At 42.4% G+C, this 21289-nt stretch overlaps 1 protein-coding gene across 13 annotated transcripts in view; it reads right to left on the reverse strand.

The window, feature by feature from the left end:
* Positions 1–21289, reverse strand: part of Arpp21 (cAMP regulated phosphoprotein 21) — a 162810-nt gene that overhangs the window by 32234 nt on the left and 109287 nt on the right. For all 13 annotated transcript variants that reach the window (XM_040739944.1, XM_013117036.3, XM_013117032.3 and 10 more), the window contains one exon: positions 18994–19120. In XM_040739944.1, coding sequence (XP_040595878.1) covers positions 18994–19120 — 127 coding nt within the window. The remainder of the gene's footprint in view (positions 1–18993; positions 19121–21289) is intronic.

A 21289-nucleotide genomic window follows, 5' to 3' on the forward strand; every position in this document is an offset into this window, starting at 1 on the left:
CCAGACCCCCAAACTGACACCCATGTTTAGGGGGGTCTGGATCAACCCTATGCTGGCTTAGCTATCATTCTGGGGTCCATGAGATCCCCCTTGTTCAGGTCAGATTGAGTCAGGGGAAGAACTGAGGAGAGCAAGAAAAGAGATACTATAACAGAGGGAGCCATTATAGGCTGAAAGAGAAATCTAGCAATAGGGAAATGTCCAGAGATCTACAAGGATGACCCCAACTAAGAATCTAAGCAATAGTGGAGAGGCTACCTTAAATGCCTTTCTCTGATAATGAGATTGATGAAGACCTTATATGCTACCCTAGAGTCTTCATCCAGTAGGTGATGGAAGAGGAAGCAGATACACACAGCAAAATGCTGAGCTGAATTACTGGAATCCAGTTGCAGAGAGGGAGGAGTGTTGAGCAAAGGGGTCAAGACCTCTTTTGCTTTTTAATCATGGTCTCTCACTGGCCTGGAAATAATCAAGTAAGCTAGGACTCTTGGCCAAGGAGTCTGCTACCCAAGTGTTGGGATTACAAATGTGTGCTGGCATGCCTCGGTTTTTTTATGTGGGTTTGGGAGATTGATTTTAGGACCTTATGCTTTTTGGTCACCGTACTTTTACTCCCATAAGTAGGAGAGTAGGGTCTTCAGAATCACTCTTCTCTGTGCTGGGGCAGTCAGGGCTTTGTTATTCTCTAGGCATTGCTCTCTGTCCAACACTACTTGCCAACGATTTAACTAAGCAATTCACTTGCATTGTTGCATTTAAGTGCTGATGAGACAGTCTTAGGATCATCTCCTAACACTGAGGCACAGAGAGATTAATTTATTCAAGGTCACACTGCTGTGTGTGGCAGAGGTTTGCTCTCAGGTAATCTAATACCTTCTTTCTTAGCTTAACTATTCCATTACATAGGGTAAATAATTTATGTGTAGTAATTATTGTGGTCAACCTATCTAAAAGGATATATTTTTGTCTTTCTCATTTTTTATCCCAGTAGGAGGGAACTACTCACTTGCAATTTAATTTAATACGCATTGAAAGCACTTTGCTGAATTTGTACATTTCCATGTCACCTCTTTGTTTCTTGGAATGTTGAATTTTGTTCCTTGCAAGAAAGCAGGAGCGAAGCTATAGCCCAGTTATACTCAACCAACAATGCTTCCCCACTGACATCAATACATGGATGCCTGCCTTTTGCGATAAGCTTAAAGTCCCAGGGCACATAAGAAGATCTAGTTAACTCTGTTACAGAGTTTCATACTGTCCCCATGCCTTCTGCTCATAGCTAAGTTCCCTAGCTATCTATCATTCAGACCCCACTTCAGACACATTTCTAACAGACTTTGCCATGGCTCTCTCAACCTAAATCACAATAGAAAGAAAGAGACTGAAGGAGGACAATCCTGATCTAGAGTTTGATATCTTGACAGATATAAACCAAGAAAAAGGGAGTAGAGCATCAGGAAGAATTGACAACTGACTTCTGGGCAAAGAACAGGCATAGTGGCCAAGGAGAGAGATTCCACAAGGACGTGCAGGTGAGCGTGTGTGGGTGCCTATGCATGAGCACATACATGCCTGTGGATGATTACTTCAAGTTTCAACTTCAAAGCTGACTGTTCTCCATTTGGGAGAAGCTCTTCATTCTTTGAACATGCTGTGGAATCATAGCCCACCTGAACGGATTCTTACAGGAGTGGTGGGGGTAGCTTCAGTGTGGAAAGACCCCCCTTGCTCAGGGCTCTCTCTGCAACCATCATTGGATAACTGCCTGTCACTATTTGAGGCTCAGTAAATGCTCAGTACAAAGTTGGTGTTATTTTTTCATTTAGAAACGACACTCTCAGAAACAGGGGCCTGATGTCAACTTTTTACTTGGTGGGTGAACACCTTCAGGGGCCAGTATCCAGAGCTCTAGTCTTTCTTGGCTCTGATCCTTAGAAATGCATTTTTCCCTAGGTTTCCTTTTCTATCATCTAAGAATAAAGAATTTGGTTGGCTCTTAAATCTACTGAGATTATTTTTCACTTGGAATTGTAAAAATATGCCTTTCAAAGGTAGGATAAGGAAAAAAGCAGCAGAGTGGAACCCAGCTTTGATGCCAGCCTCTTTGAGTGTCCTCCACTAAGGGGCCTGACACAGGAAGTAGATATTACAGTAAGTTCTTTAACTTCCTATTGTTGTGGTGCCATATAAAGAAGTGCCCATGAGGACTCAATAGCTTATGAATCGCTGGCATCTTAGGATACGCAGCCTGTTACCTTGTCTCACTTTTCACTTCCTTTGTACTTTGCTTCTGCCTGTAAGTTGCCCACCTCCCTACCCATCACCGTCTCTGAACACACTCCTAGAGGCAAGAAGGCAAATAAACATTCACTGTATGGGATGATACTCCTGGGAACCTAAAGATGGGTTTGAAAGTGTGGATGGAAATTCATGCTCAACTTGATCCTTCCAATGGGGGTTCCCTTTGAACACTGGAAAGGAAACAAAAATCGGAAGATTTTTCAAAGGCCAGTGGTTCTTAAATATTAATGCCATGTTAATTGCTGAAGAATGCGTTTTAGAGAAACTGACCAGTGTGAGTTTTAGGATCCATTATCTTTAAAGAGAAAGAAAGCTTTTGAAAGGAGTGGAAGAATGTGCCTGCCCCGCCCAAACATAAATCATCTTTGGTTAGATGTTGGTATTTGGAGGAATCTGGGACTCTCCAAATCCCCATTTATTAATGTTCTTCATGACCCTTCCAGGTCAATATGCTTTGAGAAGCAGTTATTTAGAAATCATCAAAGGACATAGCTAATATATTTTATCATGGATGGTCATGGGGGCATGAGGGGGATGAGGTGGAGGAGTAGGACCGTGACTGTAAAACAGGGGCAGGCTCAATTTGCCTTGGCATGAAGGTCAGAGAACAACTTCTGTGGGTAGTCCTCACCTACTTTGAGACAGGGACCCTTGTTTGCCTGACACGAAGGCTTCTGGGTACTCTTTTTTGTCCTTCTCCCATCTCACCGGAGGAGAACTGGATTACAGATGCACTTTACTGTCTTTTTATGTGGCTTCTCAGGATCTGAACTCAAGTCTTCATAGTTGTATGGCATGTAATTTACCCACTGGGCTCTCTTCCTAGTCCTCTTAATTTATTTGTTTTTCTTTTTTGCTGGTATTGTGGATTGAAACCAGAGCATTGCACATGCTAGATAAACATTCTACCGCTGAGCTTAACGCCCGGTGATGCCTCGGTTCACTGGTGTCACATTGATGGGTCCTGCCAGAGTAATAATCTCCTATCACAGGGTGGTGACATGCTCTCTCATTTTAAAGTTTTCACAGTTTTAATTTGATTCCACACTGTCTCCAAATTCTTCCACGAGCATAATATAAGTTCCAGTCAATCACGAAGTTCATATCAAGTTCCTTTAGGATTAGCAGACACACAACTCCCAGCTGGTGTGCCTTCCTACTTCCTGCTTCAACTCCCAAGCCTGTTAGCTCCTCAATAAAGCCATCTGTTGTGATTCCTTAGAGGCTCTGCCTCCCCACAGGCTCTCCAAACCCAACCCTGGCTTCTGCTACAAATATCACAGAAACAGCCACATGGCAGCTGTCCCTTTACAAGTGGTGCCTGTCACTGAGAGGCAAATGGAAAGAATTCAAGTAGACAAGTCCTTAGAACAATGCCACAAACCCTGAGGGCAGGGAGGTGAGGCAGGAGGATAGCTCTTGGTGATGCTGGGAGCTGGCATTACTGAAATACATAATTTATACTCCGTTACTGTCATGAAAGCCAATAACAATGAGCAAAGGGAGGAAGCTTGGAATCTTGTTAGCATGCTTCTGGTGGTCTCCTTGACACACCCCAGTTTAGTATCTTCTTGTGGGTTTCTGAAATATGTAATATACACAAACATGCAAAGGAGTTTTTTGTTGAATGCCATCCAATTATTGAGGTGGAAGGGAATTCTTACAGTGGTGCAGTGTTACTGGACAAGAAGGGACACAGGCTCACTCTTCCTATCTGCTTCATTTAAATTATTGGTATTTTAATCCAAAGTACAGTGTTTGTTGACTATTTTGGAAGGACACTTGGCTAAAATACATTGATTTTTTTTTACACTGAATATCTTTCTTTGGTTTACAAAGTATGGGCCCACATCAGCAAGTCAAAATATTTTGGCAGATATCAAGTCTGACAGTGGACTCTGAGCCTCAGAGACTGAGAAAATAAATTTCAGTTGTTTAAGCCACATGAAAAGAAAGGTGTAGGTGAGGAAAAAGGAAAGATAGGAAAGGGCAGCAACTCATTCTTTATTTTTTCATCTCTTTTTGTACTGAGGAGTTCATCCTACAAAAGAGGCAAGAGGGTCAACAAGCTCAAAGTCCTACAGTGGCAAGCTGAGCTGGTGGTCATCCCACAGATGGGAGGAGAAGGAGTGGGTTTACCACCTGTCTTGTTTGTTTGTTTGTTTTAGAGACAGGGTTTCTCTGTATTGCTTTGGAGGCTGTCCTGGAACTCGCTCTGTAGACCAGGCTGGGCTCAAACTCAGAGATCTGCCTGCCTCTGCCTCCTGAGTGTTGGGATTAAAGGTATATACCACCACACCTGGCTCAAAGATTTTCTGTAGTTTCTTTGCATTACAAATCTTCATTAGAGTCACCACCAAAAACCACAGGACAGAGTCTATATTAGGTTGTTTTGAGATTTCTATTGTCAATGGAATCACTTTAACCTTGGGAAAACTTCAGACAAGGGCAAAAATCAGTCACTTCCTTCACCAAAATATCACAATGATCTGTAGTCAACATACTAAATTTCTTCTCCTCTGAACCTTCTTGAGTGAGCACGCCACGGTTCATCAAATCACACTCAGCACCACCATCTTTCATGCTCCTACTAGAATGGCCTATTAAGCAGTGCTTAAAGTATTCTACTTCTTTCCTAACCCAATGTCTGAAAGTTCATATTATTCCAAACAAAAGCATGGTGATGGCTATCACAACAATACTACGGTCCCTGGTACGAACTTCTGTTTTAGTCAAATCTTTTATTGCTGTGAAGAGACACCATGACTATGGCAACTCTTATAAGTGAAAACACTCAATTGAGGAGACTTACCTACAGTTTCAGAGGTTCAGTCCGTTATTATCATGGCGGGGAGCATGGCAGTATGCAGGCAGATGTGGTACTGGAGCTGAGAGTCCTGCACTTGACTTAAATGCAACAGGAAGTTGACTGACTCAATGGGTGGCATCCTGAGCATAGGAAAAATCTCAACGCCCTCCCCCACAGCGATGTACAAGACCATACCCACTCCAATGAAGCCACACCTCCTAATAGTGCCACTCCCTATGAGCTTATGGGAGCCAGATACATTCAAACCACCGCAGCACCCTTTCTGTGACTGACAGGCTCAGCAGTGGTGTACCAGAGAAACCAACAACTTTGTGTGCACATTCATCACTGCTCTGGGGAAGGAAGCAGAGTCAGAAGGATCAATATGCAGGAAAGAAGTTGAACTTCAGATCCAAGTGATTCGGGTTTATTGATTTCCTGGTGTTTCCTGGGAGCTCAGCACTCCAGATTGCTCTAGTGACCTGTGAACTTGCTGTGTAGAATTAGAATTCAGTAGGTTCGCCTTCCAAGGTGGTTCCATGTCTATGTTTACTATGCTTGTCTTACTGTATTTTATCATTTTTTAGACCCAGTCTCCTGTATCCCAGGCTGATCTCAAGCTCTCTGCATAACCAAGGATGACCTCAAACTTCTGATTCCTCTGCCTCCACCTCTTGAGTGCCAGGGTTACTTTGTGTACCCGCCATGCTTGATTTATATGATGATGCGGTTTGAACTTTGTACTTCATGAATGCAAAGCAAGCATTCTTCCAATTTGAGCTACATTCCTAGAACCACATCTTGTCCTTTTCAGTAGAGAGAAAAAATATGCACAGCTCATTTAGAAGCATGCTTAATAAGTATGTTGTGAGTATTGGCAAATTATATTATTTTCATGGCAGTCACCAAACATGCCACTATATCCTGTCAGAGTAAAAAAAACTTTTATATGAAATTCAGGGCCTAAAAATAAATGTAAAAATATATTTTGTCCATCAATTAAATCAATCCATCTGGACCATCATAGTTAGACTTGCACACACATAAACTTCACTTATCAGAGTTTTCTGTCTCTCTACTTAAACACTATGAAAGCCAAAGGCATTGATGAGAGAATGCCAATTTTACCACTGAACTGTTTCATTAAGGAACAAAGCAGAATCAGGGATTTGTTGTAGTCTTTCAGTCGGTGGCTAAACCTGGGCTGTGCAACTGCATGTGAGGGAAGTGCTGAGCCTGGTGAACAGCAGGGCATTGTGAGGAGACAGGCACACAGATTTCTGTGTGAGTGTGTGTGTGTGTGTGCATCTGTCTGTCTGTGTCTGTGCACATTTCTGTGCCAAGAAAACCACCTTCCTGTAGTAGATGCATAGAGGCACTTGAGGTAGTGTGAGCACTCCAAATGGTGCCACCCTAACAATGAAATATTAAAAAACAAAACAGAGATAGAAAATTACCCTGAAACTTCCATGGAGTCCTTCCCACCTGAGGGGAGAATACCCAAGCCAATAATGACAATGTTTTATGAAATAGTCACTCAAGGTGGAAGCTGAAGAATCATAAAGAAAAGATTTCCAAGCTCAAGAACCACAGTGTATGTGATGGTACAGGAAACCAAAGGCCACCCAGAGAAGCATCTCACAGCAGGGTTGTTCTCACTCAAGACTGTTGTGTGGAAATCTGGGGAAGTTCCCTTGAGTGGTCCTCATCTGAGCAAGACCTTCCTGGGCAAGTCAGAAGGATTGTCATCAATCCTGTCAGTAAACACATACTAATATTATAAATGGATTCAAAACCTTTCTTTATGTCACCAGTGCACAAAAAACAACAAAAATCTGCTGAAAATCGTGGTCCTTGTGCTCTGCGACAATGTAAACTTATTCTTACTAGTTCTAGAATCTTATTGGTGGATTGCTTTGATTATCTTCTACACAAACCTTTGTGGTATCATCCAATACAGTCTTGCTTATTAAATAGTTGAGTTAGAAATGTTGGAAGAGTCACCGTACACAAAGTATAAAATGTTGAACAAGGAAACACTGTGTCAAAAAGAAGAGTCATAATCAGTAAGTGACACAGTCTGTTGTTAAAAGCAGGTTCCTATCTACACATGCATGCGCATGCTCGGAGGTAGAAAAAGACAAAAACAAAAGAAGTCCCTTGCTGTGTTCAGGCAGCAGTCTTTGTCCTCTACTGCAAGTGCTCCTTCCCCTTCAGACTTTATAAAATGTTCTGTCCATCAACCAAAACACCACAGATGGTACCATCTGGGCTATCTTTTCTCTCTCCTAATTCTTGCCTGGGTTCTTAGATTTGCCTTTTATCTTTGCATTGCTCTTTCTGTCTGGTCTCCACACACGTGGCTTCTGGACAGCCAGGGCTGAGACTTTGTTTTTCAGGCAGACTAGCTGATCCCACATAGAGTCTCCATCTCACTTCACTGGAGAAGAATCCCTCAGGCCTCTGAGTTACGTCCTCTTAGGTTGCTGCACAGGCCTCTGAAGATGGATTTAGTGGCATTCCTATAGAATTTGACTTCCTTAAGAAAAAAGAATGTGAAACCACATGGAGTCGGGCTGGCCTACCATGGGCATTCTTACCATGTTTGATGACATGGGTTTCTCTGAAGCAGTGTGTATTTTGCAAGGTGTTCAGGGCTCTATTCTTCCCGCCTCTTTCTGCATTTATTTCTTGTTCCAAGAACAGTTAGATGTTATGGTTTATAACTCACATCATTTATGAGCCTTGGATTGTTCTCTTTGCCTCATCTGCATCTCCCTAGGCTCAAGACAGCAAAGCTGAGATTTTTCTAATGGGCAGAAACCAATGGCTCATAACATGTGCCATGGTGCCAGAACAAAGCTCTTACAAAAAAAGCAAAGAGGTAGGAATATTTTGAAGGACTTTAAAACTCCATTTTAATGGGTCTCTAGGAACCTTTAAGGAAAATGTTTTGGGGACCAAGCACAGTGTGTCATCAGGACATGACTAAATGGTTGAAATCTTTGGACATCATAGTCATCCTTGAGGCCCCTGAAAAAAGCCATGGAGAAAGCCTGTTGAGGCTTCAGGGATCAAGCTGAAGTATAAATGTGGAGGCTGCACACGTTACCAACACCCATCACCTCCCCATGAAGAGGCAGGTAGGGGTCTGGGTTGTGGGCTGATTCAATTAGCCTTCTCTTCTGGTAACCGTGTGACCTAGGGCTCAGCAGCTAAAAAGGGTGTGTGAGACAAGGTGTTCTCTCAGAATCATTGTAACTCAGTGAGACACATGCAATTGTGTGGTCTGCGTGGGTGAGAGTGACTGATGCCTGTCTCTGCTGGTGTGGTAAGGACCTGGAAGGTCTGGTTAATAGCTGGGCACCATTCTGACAGTGGAGAAGGGGCAAAGCGGGATGCGTGTGATGGACGAAGTGGGCCCTTTCTCACTTGTTTTGCTCAGTGACATTTATGTCCCTGCAGTATACACTCACCTGCCATATCTGAAAGACTGGGGTGAAAAGGATTTTAAAGAAATGCATATTTCAGTGCTACTTAATTCTAAGGAATAGTCCTTTACATTTAATGATTTACATACTACTTTATATTCCAAGTGCAAAGACCACCAATAATCCTAAGCAAAAGCTGATCCAGTGGAAATGACAAACATAACCCTCCTCCCCAAATCTAGCAATTTTGCCATGGGTGCCTGACACCTCTGAATACAGGGGTCTCTCAATCCTCACATTTGATAACTATGGCTCTCTAAATAAAGTCCCAAACATAAGGGCCATCTTTCAAGCTGGCTCTAGGGATAGCCAGGTACTCAGAGCTGATGTGATGGAGTAGAAGACTCAAAGTAAGAAAAGGCGTGGGCTCCAAAGGCACACAGTCAATAAATTGAGAGAGACAGAGACAGAGAGTCAGAGATAGACAGAGAAACGGAGAGACAGAGAGAAGATGATTAAATATAACACAGAGAAAGTGTAGAGTTTTCAGTGAAAATCTTGTCTAATATAAAAAAAGAGAAACTAAAACTCTAATGAACTGGTACAGGTTTGAGTGGGAATAGGAAGTGATGACTACGAGGAATTTTCGAAAATGTCTTTTGAAAGACCCTTAGGACTGAAAGTTCATAACTGCAGGAATAAAGAGCCAAAGACATGGGCAAGAAACTACCAAGAAACCAATATAGGAGGAAAAAGAAAACGATAGACATGATTGCATATGCTCTGAATAGCTTATTTTCCCTTAAATATTTACCTTAAATTATTTTGTTAGTAAACCAGATTTTTTTCAAACAAATATATGTATGTAAAGCCTTTAAAACTCACTATAAAAATGCATTTATTTTTTCCTTGCTGTGTTTCCTTTCTTGTTGCCCCAGCTCTCCTTCCTTTGTTTCAAGAAACTGCTTTTTTCAGTTTTCTACTGTGAAATTTAAAAGCAGAAACTGCATTGTTTGCCATCCCCCCCCCCTCTCTCTCTCTCTCTCACACACACACACACACACACACGCAGCACAATACACAGTGTGCACATTCATAGACACACATCACACCCACAACCACACACACAATATACACACACTACACACATTCATATACACCACACATATACCACTACATACACCACACACACACACACACACACACACACACACACACACACACACACACACACACAAATAAAAAAAAACATCACCACATCCATGTTGGGAAATGCCTAATGAATGAAAATATAGCATCTAAAAGATAAGACAAAGGCAGAAGGCTAAAGCCATTGTCACTTACCTAACAAAGTCCTTTCATTATAAACTCCTGTGGGGTACAGCGAACCCAGACATTTATATGTGGAAACATGTAGGATTTTTCATGCCCAAAAATAGCAATTCCTGTCATCAGTTCCAAGACTTGTTAACCTGTCCCCTAATCACAATGTGATACTTCTCAACCCCATTCCTGCTAATGTAATAATTAGGGAAATTAATGAATGAAACATGGGGGATATTTCCATAGAAACCTTTTCCAAACTATTATTTTTTGAATAGTATTTTCCAGGAGGATTTATCCATGTGACTCCCAGGACTGTTAATAGAAATCAGACAGACCATTAAACCCTCTCTTGTCATTTATCTTTCTGCTTCTGATAGCACAAAGCAGTCACAAAAATTGCACAGCACGTCCCCAGGGCTGTCAGGTGTGACAGACTTCCCATTGCTTCTCTGAGTGATTGTGAACATACTTTCTCAAATAAAATATATACATATATATGGAGAGAGGGGGGAGTTTTAAAATTTAGCATGTATGGAGTTATATGTTAAATGCTTAAATCCTTTTTAGAATCATCAAATGCAAGGGAATGAAATTTAAAATCGAAAAATAAAATCCCAATGGCTGAACATCAAAGTATCATTGTGTTTTTCCTGTGTCTGTGTGTCTGTGTGTGTGTGTGCATATGTGCACACATACACGAACACCAGAGGTTGACTTGGTGTGTCTTCTTTAATTGCTTTCCCTCTTATTTTTTTGAGGCAGGGTCTCTCACTGAGACTGGACCTCATCACTTTGTCTAGACTGGCTGAACAGTGAGTCCCAGAGATTCTCCTGGTTCAGGCATTTCTTTCAGGTTCTGGGGGTTGAATCCAGGTCCGCGTACTTGCATGGTAAGTATCTTATAGGCAAGCCACCTCCCTAACTCCGTAAATGACTGTCTTTCACACCAAATCATAATCCCTACTGCCCCTCAGCAGCTGTCTCTTTTCTCCCTCCACTTGTATCCAACCCTAGGAGTGGAAAGCTCCATTGTGAACTACAGTAAATAAACAGAATTAGGAAAGAGACTTATTTAAAGTCAAAACCTTTCCCAAGTGACAGTGGCACCAGCTACTAAGTGAGTTAGACTGAACACATAGGATTTGTTGTCAGCCCTGGTTAAATAAGCACATAGATTCCATGAAGGTGCAATTTTCCCCATCGCAAATGTGCTTCAGAACATTAGGGATGCAGTAACAGTCTTATTTGGGGCTGTTAATACTAACAGTACACCATTACAATAGAATAGCGCACCTGAAGGAAGAGATCGATAAAGTTAAACACAGCCTTATTTATAGAGCTTGAGTGCAAGCCTATCTGGAAGGGACTGTGGCTTTGGTATATTTTCAAACATACTCATTCAACAGAGAATTGGATGTTTTTGCCAGAATTGCCACTAAGATTATCCCATCGTTCTCTTTTCCACAGAACGCAGAGTGATTAGAGGAGGAATGAGGGACCATTCAGTGACAGGATGGGTTCTCAAGACCGGGTCACTCCAATCATCACAACACTCAAAATTAGCGCTTCATGTTTTACTGTTTGCTAAGTCTCCAGGCACTGCAACTCTGAAAATGGTCAAAATTTAACAATGTGTATATTTACTTGTTGCAGGGAACTGAATTGTCAGTTATCATTCTTTGTCATTCAACAATATTTAATTACAGCTACGATATTGGTATGTTTGAATGGGATGGCTGAGGTGTTTCCATTTAGCTTTTAAATGCTCACACTTTCTTCAGCCACCCTATCCCCTCTCAATCCCTGTGTAAGACACACACACACACTCCCTGCACACAACAAAATGAACACAGATGTATATGAGTGCTGCTATGCCTTCTCTAACTGGCTATCTTTAAGCTGGTATTTCCAGCAGGCTGATTCCCTCCTCCTACTGTGCAATCCTTCCCTAAAGGATTACCCACCAGTGGCTCCTCAAATGTGGAATGGAGGTGTGACCTTTGAGGTATTCCCAAACTTTCTAGTGTCACGTGGACATCTCTGTGTTATTCTGTGATCATATTAGCTAGCAAGATGAACAGAATCAAGATAAGCAGTATCAACGCTCCCTGGCCTGGTTCTCCTCCCCTCAGAATTCCTCAGGTGACTATTATTGGCACGAAGCTGAAAGTCATGTGTGGCCCTAGCTCCAAGGCACTGGGGATTTTACCCCCACTTTCATTTGTTTGCTCCTCTCATGGCTTGTCTGCCTTTGGCGTGTTTGAGCTCACATACTCAGGGACTCTGTCAGCATTTGGTGTTCAATCTGCAGGTAGTGAAGTCCCAGGAGCCTCTTGCCTTCCCTGCACAGCATACTGTGCTGGGCAGAAGGCTGATCTAGGCTTGGTTTATTCCCTGAGCACTGTCAAATGTCCATGTTCTCTTCCATGTGTACTTGTCCTGAGTCCTGGTGGCTCTTAGGCAGTGTGGGCAAGACAGTCCAAGGAAGATTTATATCAAATTCAAGGAGGTCAAGGTGGAAGGATTAAGAGTTTAAGACAAGACTGGGCTATAGAGCAACACTCAGCTGGGATGAGGTAGGGGCAAAGAAGGCCTTCACCAGTGTCTTTGCAAGCGATTCCAATCCAACATGAATATTTTAAGGTCATTGGAGCATCAGTTACTCAAAGATTAGAAAAGCATCCAGTAAGCATAAGGGGCTCTCACAAGTATGCTTGGGTTTTGCAGTACAATGCATTTTTCTCCCTCTTTTTAAATTATTTGACAATCTCATATGTTTTCTGAACTTTAAACTCCTATTCCCCCAGCTCATCCCCCCAACCCAAACTTTTCTTCCCAGCAAGCCCCCTGTCCCCCCTCCGTGTTTTTAAATATATTTTAAAAATGCATTTATTTTTTATTTTATGTTTATTAATTTTTGCCTGCAGGTATGTAAGTGTACCATGTGCATGAAGTTCCCACATAGGCCAGAAGAGTGCATGAGATCCCCTGGTGTTGCCAATGGCTACGTGGCATCATGTGGGTGTTGGGAATAGAACCTAGGTTCTCTCCATGAGCACTAAGTCCTCTTAACCTATGAGCCATCTCTCTAGCCCATACCATTTTTTAACCTTCTGAAACTGATTATGGTTGTTTATGAGAGTGTGAGCCTGAGTGGGGAGGTACTCACTGGATTTACCTTCATGTTTTTCATCTGAACTATAATTTAAAACATAGGGAATTTTCATAGACTGATCTCTATCTTTAGTGTAGTTTTCCCCCATATAAGCCATTCAACAAATAGTTGGCTATGAGGAAAAAGCACAAGTCAAATGGTTTTACAGAACAGAGGTGAGAGCGTGTATAATGACTCACCTACAAACCCAGCATTTGGCAGACAGAGACAAGAGGATCAGAAATTTATAATCATCTTTGGCTATAAAGTTAGCTTGGGATCAGCCTTGACTATAAATAATGTCTATCAATACTTCCCATCCAAGGCTCACGGAGCATCATGGAAGGTGAGGTATGAGAAGATATAAGAGCTAATGAATGAGGTGGAGATTTGTGAGACTGTATATAAAGACAAAACAAAAAACAGGCAAGAAGTATCTCCCGAGAGAGAAAGCTCAAGGGTTAAAAAACATGTACTACTTTTGCAGCTGTCACAGGTTCAGTCCCCAACACTCACATCAGGTGCTCACATCACCCATTTCTGGTCTCCACAGATAGCTGCAGTCACATGCAACACACTCCACACAGACAGATAATTAAAAACAATGAAAATAAACCTGGAAAAAAGAATCATTTCCATAGCTGTCAAAATCCAAGGGGAATCACCTGCAGCAGTTATAACATAATGTAGGAATCTCCCAGGGATTTTTCTCTTTCTGCTCTGTAATCATCTCATTGTTTGGATTTCATGACATGCAAGAAACACGGGCTTTCCTGGTCTGCTAGGTGGGCAGAGCTGTGAACTGTCTGTTGTTGTCATCTTTATTATTTTACCTAACCCTGAAGTTTATTACTGCTGTTAACCAACAATGTGTACAAGCCTATGAGAAACTAGAGACGTGCTGTTTTGCTAAAGATAATTCTGTCGGACTACCTTCTAAATATTTATGTCTGTGCCCATGGATTTGTGTTCATCTCAGCTTCTGTTGAGGAAGTTTTCTTTTGCAGTAGACAATAGTTACTGTAGCAACTCATAACAGTTCAAAATACTGAGACTAAGTCACTGTGGGTGTTCAGCTGCAGACCAATTGTGTCTACCAATACTTCCCATTCAAAGCTCGGGCAACACTACGGAAGCAGGGTAGAAAGATGTGAGTGCCAATTACTGAGCTAGAGAGCTGTGAAATGCTGATTTCTGGACGTGGCATGGCTGATGAACACATCAGCTCACAGCACCAATGGCTGTCTACACAAGAATTGAACGTGGCAGTATGGATGGGCCCCACATGTGGTGAGGGTGCGAGGAGCAGTTGAAAGCTGAAGGGCACAGGGTCTCTCTCCTTTGGGGATGTGGCTTTGGGTGTGTTCCCCATTGTATATGGCACAATACCTCTTAGTATATGGGCAGCATCAATTGCTCTCAGGGCTTCAAGAAAAAACAACAAAGATATTAACTTGGGAAGAACATGGGTATGAGGGAGAAAGGTGGTAGTGGTTGGATGTGATCAAAATACATTGTACAAATGTATGAAATTTTCAAAGACTAAATAAAAATTATTTTAAGAAGTCTTATACACATACAGATAGAGACAGAGAGACACACAGCGAGAAAGTCGTTTAAAAGAACTGTTCTTTCAAACCTCACTCATCAGAGCCTTTCCCTTCTAGACTCTTTCCATGGAATATTCTAATGTTCTTTTTGAAGGAAATGAAGCACCTCTCATTTGTTTGGGAAAGAAGCCAATTGATAGTAAGCATTGTGTACCTCAAAGGCTCCTTTCCTGTGCTTGGATGCCAGGGATATGGGGTAGCCCTTGCATGGAGGTTGATTTCAGATATATAGGATGTTTTATGCCTGGTCTGAATTTCCCGCCTTTCAGGAACTGTCAAACTAGCAAGCGTAATGCCAAGAGACATGCAGAAGAGTTCAACAACAAAACAGGCCAACAAGATGTAGATGTCATTTGTACAATGTGGTACCTCAACATAGATTATTCAGTTTCCCCCAGGACTTCACAGAGCATCATAAAGGTAGAACATGGCAATCTTGGCAAACCTACTTTTAGCATAACTAAACTCACACAGAACCTCCACCAAACTGTAAAGGAATCAGTCTACAACCAATAGCAGAAAGCTGAGAAGGAACTCCAACTTGTGCGTTAGACAATATGAGCTACACAATGCATGGGTCAAAGAGGCAATACTACAGAAACTAAAATTGCACACACAGCTGGGGGTACAGCTTGCTGGGAGAACAATTGTCTAGCATTCATAGGGTCTTGGATTTGATCCCAACAACACACAAAAAGACCAAAACCAAACCGAACCAAGAAAATGAAAACACAATCTATGAAGGCAGGGATGCAGAGGTGGTGACTCACAGAGGTAGGGCCTCATGCTTATGGTAAAAAGAACAAAATGTGCCCAAGTAGCTGAGTCTCCTTTCTCCAAAAAATAAAAAACCCAAAACAAAACAAAACAAAAAACAGAAAACAACATCAGAACAAACCTGAAATGAACAGAGCCAAGAAACAGAGAGATCAGAAATTGAAATGGTAAAACAATAGAGAAAATGATCCATGAAAGAATGCCAAGTTGGGTAAATTTGGTAAATATAGAAAGACTATGCAAAATAAAGAGGAGAGTTGCAAATGAACAATGTCAGGAATGAAGCTGTGAGAATTGTAAGAAAGGGAGAGGAAGCTGGGCGTTGGTGGGGCACCCCTTTAATCCCAGCACTCGGGAGGCAGAGGCAGGTGGATCTCTGTGAGTTCGAGGCCAGCCTGGTCTACAAAGTGAGTTCCAGGACAGCCTCCAAAACAATATAGAGAAACCCTGTCTCGAAAAACCAAAAAAATAAAAATAAAAAAGAAAGAAAGAAAGAAAGGGAGTGGGGATATAGCCCAGGGCTGGAGAGCTTGCTCAGCATACTCATGTCCCTGGATTCAATCCTTCCTGCTGCAAACTGTAATTAATAATAATAATGATAATGATAATGATAATAATATTAATAGAATGCAAATACCAATGTCAATTTGATGCTCCTAAATTCCACAGCTTTCAAGAAATGGGCCAATTCCTTAAGAATCACAAGTTTCCCAAGCTCAAAATTAAGTGTGTAAAATTGGAGTTGTGTAACAATCTGAGCAGCCATCTAATTAAAAACAAATATAATCCAGAGCTGGAGAGATGGCCTGGTAGTTAAGAACACTTGCTGGTCTTGCAGAGGACCTGATGGTTCCCAGCACCCACACCAGGAGACTTACAACCGCTCCAGCTTCAGGGGATCTGACACCACACTGTGGCTTCTCTGTGTACACACAGTGCACACACATACACTCAGGCATGCTCATATATAAATAAAACAAATTTGAAAACAAGTACAATTCGTAATTTAAATGCCCTTGAAATTCTCATAAAAATTATCAGGAAAAGCATTAGAAATGAGTTTTGAACCTGTAGGCTGAGTTGATTTCACAACAGAATTCTGTCAACATTTGAAAAAAAATATCTCACAGTCTCCTCAAAACAAGCAAATAACCAAAACCCAAGCAAACAAATAAATAAGCAACAACAACAAAAGCAGAAAGGGAGGTACCCTTCTCCATTCCCTTATCAGGTTAGCGCTCCTCAAGTGCCACACTCAGATTCTTTTCAAATGGCTGTTTACAAACATTTATTATTGCTGCAAGGGATATTTTATAGTAACGGTTTATAATTTCTAATATAACTATGAGATCCAAATATCATTTTGCAGATAACCCCTTTGGCTTCTCAGACACTGCTTACTATCCCTGGTCTGCATTCATCACCGCTGCCAGCCGGGGAGTCTTAATTATAGTAGTGTCCACCAATGAGGCAAAGACAAAGGAGATCACTAAGAGGAAGATTCCTTTCCCTGGTGTGACTAATGTCCACGCACTGAGTGCCCTGCACAGCCAGTTGTGAGGACTCCTGTTCTCTTCACCATCTGTGCTGGGGAGATAGCTGGGTGGAGAAAGCACCTGCTGGGCAGGACACTGAGTGCGTGGGCATTTTGATCCCCAGTTCTACCAAGACACCCATCATAGAACTAATATAATTCTCTAGAATCTTAAAGTCACACATGGACACTATGTCAGATAAACATGACATCAGTAGAGTTAATGACCTGCACTGTGCCGCCTTCAAATACATCCCTAACCCAAAGTCAAACTTCTCAGTGTTACCTTCTGGCCTAAGATCTGGGAGATTCAATGATGACTGTGTGTGAATATGTATTTTCACATGAGTGCAAGTGCATCTTGTGTAGGTATCCACACACGCATGGAGGCTAAAGAACAGCCGTTTCATCCCTCAGCTGCCATACACCTTGGCTTTTGAATCAGGGTCTCTCCCTGGCTTGGTGTTTGCTGAGTAGACTAGGCTGGCTGGCCAGTGAGCCTTGTTGCCTGTTTCTGTCTCTGCCTCTCCTGGGCTTCTCCTGAGCTGAGATTAAAAACTCAAGTCATCATAGTCCTTTTTTATTTTTGACCTGGATTCTAGGGAACAAATTTGGGTCATTACGCTCACAAGGCAAATATTTAACCAAATGAGCTTTCTCACAGCCCTAAAACATAATTTGAAAACCAACATTAGCAGATGAGGATGGGAGAGTACATCATGCAAATGCTCTATTCTTCACGATTGAGCAGGATGGACAGACAGCACAGCATATGAGGCATACCTAATTCTGGAGGTTTCCTGAAAATTGCAAAATGCATGATCCAAGGCTCCCCTTTAAAAACAACTTCAAACCCTTTGGTTTTCACTTCTACAAAACACAAAAGGGTGCTCTGATGTCCCAAAGGAATACAGCATTTAAACAAAAAGTGGCAGTTGTAGGTTCCTCTAGTTTCTCTTCAAAGTCTTTGACCAGGTCATAATATGAACTTAAGAACACATGGCCATCCAAGTGCCGAAGAGCTGAGTTCTGTCTCCCATTTGGATCTGGCAAAGCTGCAGCATCACTAGCGATGGAGATCTTGGGATGTTTGTACCTGGGACTAATCCTCGGCAAGGACTGTGAATTGTGTTTTCCCCCGGCTTATAACACGGGCACATAATCTTATCCGTGTCAACCACGTGCTATCTGTGCACACTACTATATATTTGTGTATCCGTTTATCCAGTGCAGATATCAGATCTCAGAGCAGGACCTTCGCGGAGAGTCACAGCAGGCGTCCCGCTCTTTAGTGTGACCTACTTACAGAGTCTCCCGAGCCAGGCATCTTCAAGCATGACAATTATCAGTTTTCCCCTGCAGTTTGGTCAGCAGGAATGACACAGAATTCTGCCTAGTGGCAATTCCCTCAGCCCTGCCGGGCAGGTGCCTGCTGCTCTCTGGGTAATGACCTTCCTTAGGCGTGTGACACAGCAGGGAAAGAGACCGGTTCACTGTGAGACCTGCTACTCACTCTCTTACAGTGCATCGGCCCCCCTTCCCACTGCACAGTGGCCGCCAGGACTCTGGGTGGCAGGCATGTGGCCATCGTGACAGTGAACCACGGAGTCAGAGTTCTGTCAATGCATGCTGCATAGTCAGGAGCCTTCTTCTAAAGACGGTGCTGGCTTTTAGGACGGTAGCAAAACACCCCAGTTTGGCTCCTTGAGAACTAGGGGAAATGCTCTCTTTAAATTGAAAAGGAAACAACAATGCATGGGCTGGGAAGGCAGGGATGTGCTTGTCTTGCTGCTTTAAAATAAACCAGAGGGTGTAAAAACAGCCTGTAGGGAAGAACTGCGCATGCACAGGCGGGTATGCACGGGGTCTCCTTCTCGCACCTGTTCATTTCCCACACAGTGAATCAGACGCTTTGCCAGCTTCCCTTGGTAGAGAAGACATGTGACCTAAGATGTCTCTTTTGGGTACTCATCCAATGAGTACAGAAATGAAGTTCACCATCAAAAATAACCAAGCCGGAGGACAGAAAGGAAACAGATTTCACATACCTGCTTGCTGTGCGGTCTGTGGTATCTGCTGACTCCGCTGAGTGCTGTACTGAACAGAGGCCAGGGGTCGGTACTGCTGTGTGGTTGAGGTAGGGTACTGACCAGATGGGTAGTAATATACAGGCATCTGTACAACGTGGTGATGAGAGAAAAAGCAGAGATGAGAACTGTGAATGGGAAATGTATTTTTCTCATACAACCTACTTCTGCTATTCAGTGTCATTTAATTGTGGCAGATGGTAAAGGTGGGCCACCATCTTCCTCTTCCACACCTGTTTCAATGTGCAGGCTCTTTCTCCCATGGTGGGAGACACCTCTTGTCCGTGCTCTAGAAACTGAGGAACCTCTATGACCTGCGTTGATCATAGCAAAGGGGCAGAAGTGAAGTCTGGGATTCCTAAGCCAGAACTTGAAGGAATCTTGCAATTCTGCTGCTGGAGGAGGGATGTAGTAGCCAGGGAAATACTTATGTACCCTGCAACAGAAAGAAGCCAGAGCCCCATGACTGGCAACTCTCACTCTTTGTACAACAGAAAAGGGCCTTTTGAGAAGAGTCCTGGCCACTTGATAAATGGGTCCTGAGCAGCAAAAGATCACTTGTTGTCTAGCAACTGCTTCAAAGACTGATTTACATAAAGCCTGTATCAAAATATTCAGTATAAGTAATACAACCCTATGTTAAGATAGTCTCTATTTATTTTCTGCAAACTTATTTTTGGTAGTGGAGATTGAACGTGGGCCTTCATGCTTGCCAAGTAAGCAACATAGCAATCATCTACCTATGAACCCGGGCATCTTGTAGGTGTGCGTGTATACATACACATGAGCGTGGGAGTGGAGGCCAGAGGTCAACCTTAGGTGTCATTCCCCAGGCATTATTCAGATTGGGTTTTTTGAGAGAAGAGTCTCACTGACCTAGAACTTGCTGATTCAGCAATGCTGGAGGGTAAGAAGAACCCAGGATATATACCTCTCTCTACTTGCCAGCTCTGATATTCCAAAATGAGCTACTATGTATGGCTATTTAATATGGGTTGGGGGATCAAATCCACCTTTACCTAGCACTTCTCCGTGGTGGGTGGGTCATTGCTTACTTCTTAGGAATGATGACATCATACATCAGAAGCTAATGGACACTTGACCCATCCTGATCCTCCAGACCTCCATGCTAGCAGAAGGAATATAAGCTGAGTCCAGAGAAATGTTTTGAAAGACAAGTATGAATGCTTTGAAGGAAGAAAGGAATAAAGATATCTAAAGGGGCATAAATGTACACTTTGAACTGACCATATCAAAATGTGGAGAATCAAAAAGTGGATAAAAATAGGAAAGAAATAAATCGCAGGAAGAAGTAACCAGGAGCAATGAATTCTTCTTCCTCATCTGGTCCTCAGGTTACTTTTAGCCTTGATCGTGTGTCTTTATGATTCTTTCTATGGACATTAAGAAAGCACGCACAAGCCAGAGGAAACACATTCAAAGGTAGTCCTCTGAAGAAACTGAACATATTTCCAAAGATATCTACAGACTGACTTGGCTGAACTCTTCCCAATGCTGCATAGTTGGCTAGTTAGACTTTAAAATGCACATTGGAAGTTACAATGGGCTGTGACCTGCATCTGTATCTATGGGTCTCTTCGTTCCCAATAATAAAGCTTGAAATATTTAATTTATTAGTGAAATTAATTGATATATTAATAGAATCATTTCTCCTATTACTTAAAATTGTTTTAAAGATCACTTTAAATCCCACTAGGAAAGAAATATTACTGCGATGCTGACTGGAGGTGCACTATTAATTAATCACTCAAAATGAGCAACTGAGGAAAAATCATTTTCTGGTGTAGGGTTTTGTGTGGCTTGAAGAGAAAATAATTTATTCAAGACGTGAAGGCAGTGGAACAAACGGCACCATGGTGACATGCACTTTAAGCAGTGCCTCCCAGGCTATACTTCATAATTAGGATGGAAGCTGGTTGGGATGGGCACGCCTCGGGAATGGAACAGAAAATGCTGGTGTGCATTTTCCATCTTGACAGTAATCACTTCCAATATTCTGCAAGGGATACCCAGGAGAGCCCAGAGATGTTTGGGACTGAACAGGAACACATAATCAGTCTTACAGAAGACAGTAAAAATCAGTGATCTGTGGTGTCTTACATGCTCCAGTCAATTAAATATGATTAATGGCTACCTGTGAGATCGAGTATGGGCTCTGTCTCCCCTGGGGAAGAGGGAAGGACAGCAGGCATTGGCTTTCCTCTTTCCTTTGTATTCAAAGAGACAGGCCTGTCTG

The sequence above is a fragment of the Mesocricetus auratus genome, unplaced genomic scaffold, assembly GCF_017639785.1.
Source record: "Mesocricetus auratus isolate SY011 unplaced genomic scaffold, BCM_Maur_2.0 Super-Scaffold_100691, whole genome shotgun sequence".
Taxonomy (NCBI): domain Eukaryota; kingdom Metazoa; phylum Chordata; class Mammalia; order Rodentia; family Cricetidae; genus Mesocricetus; species Mesocricetus auratus.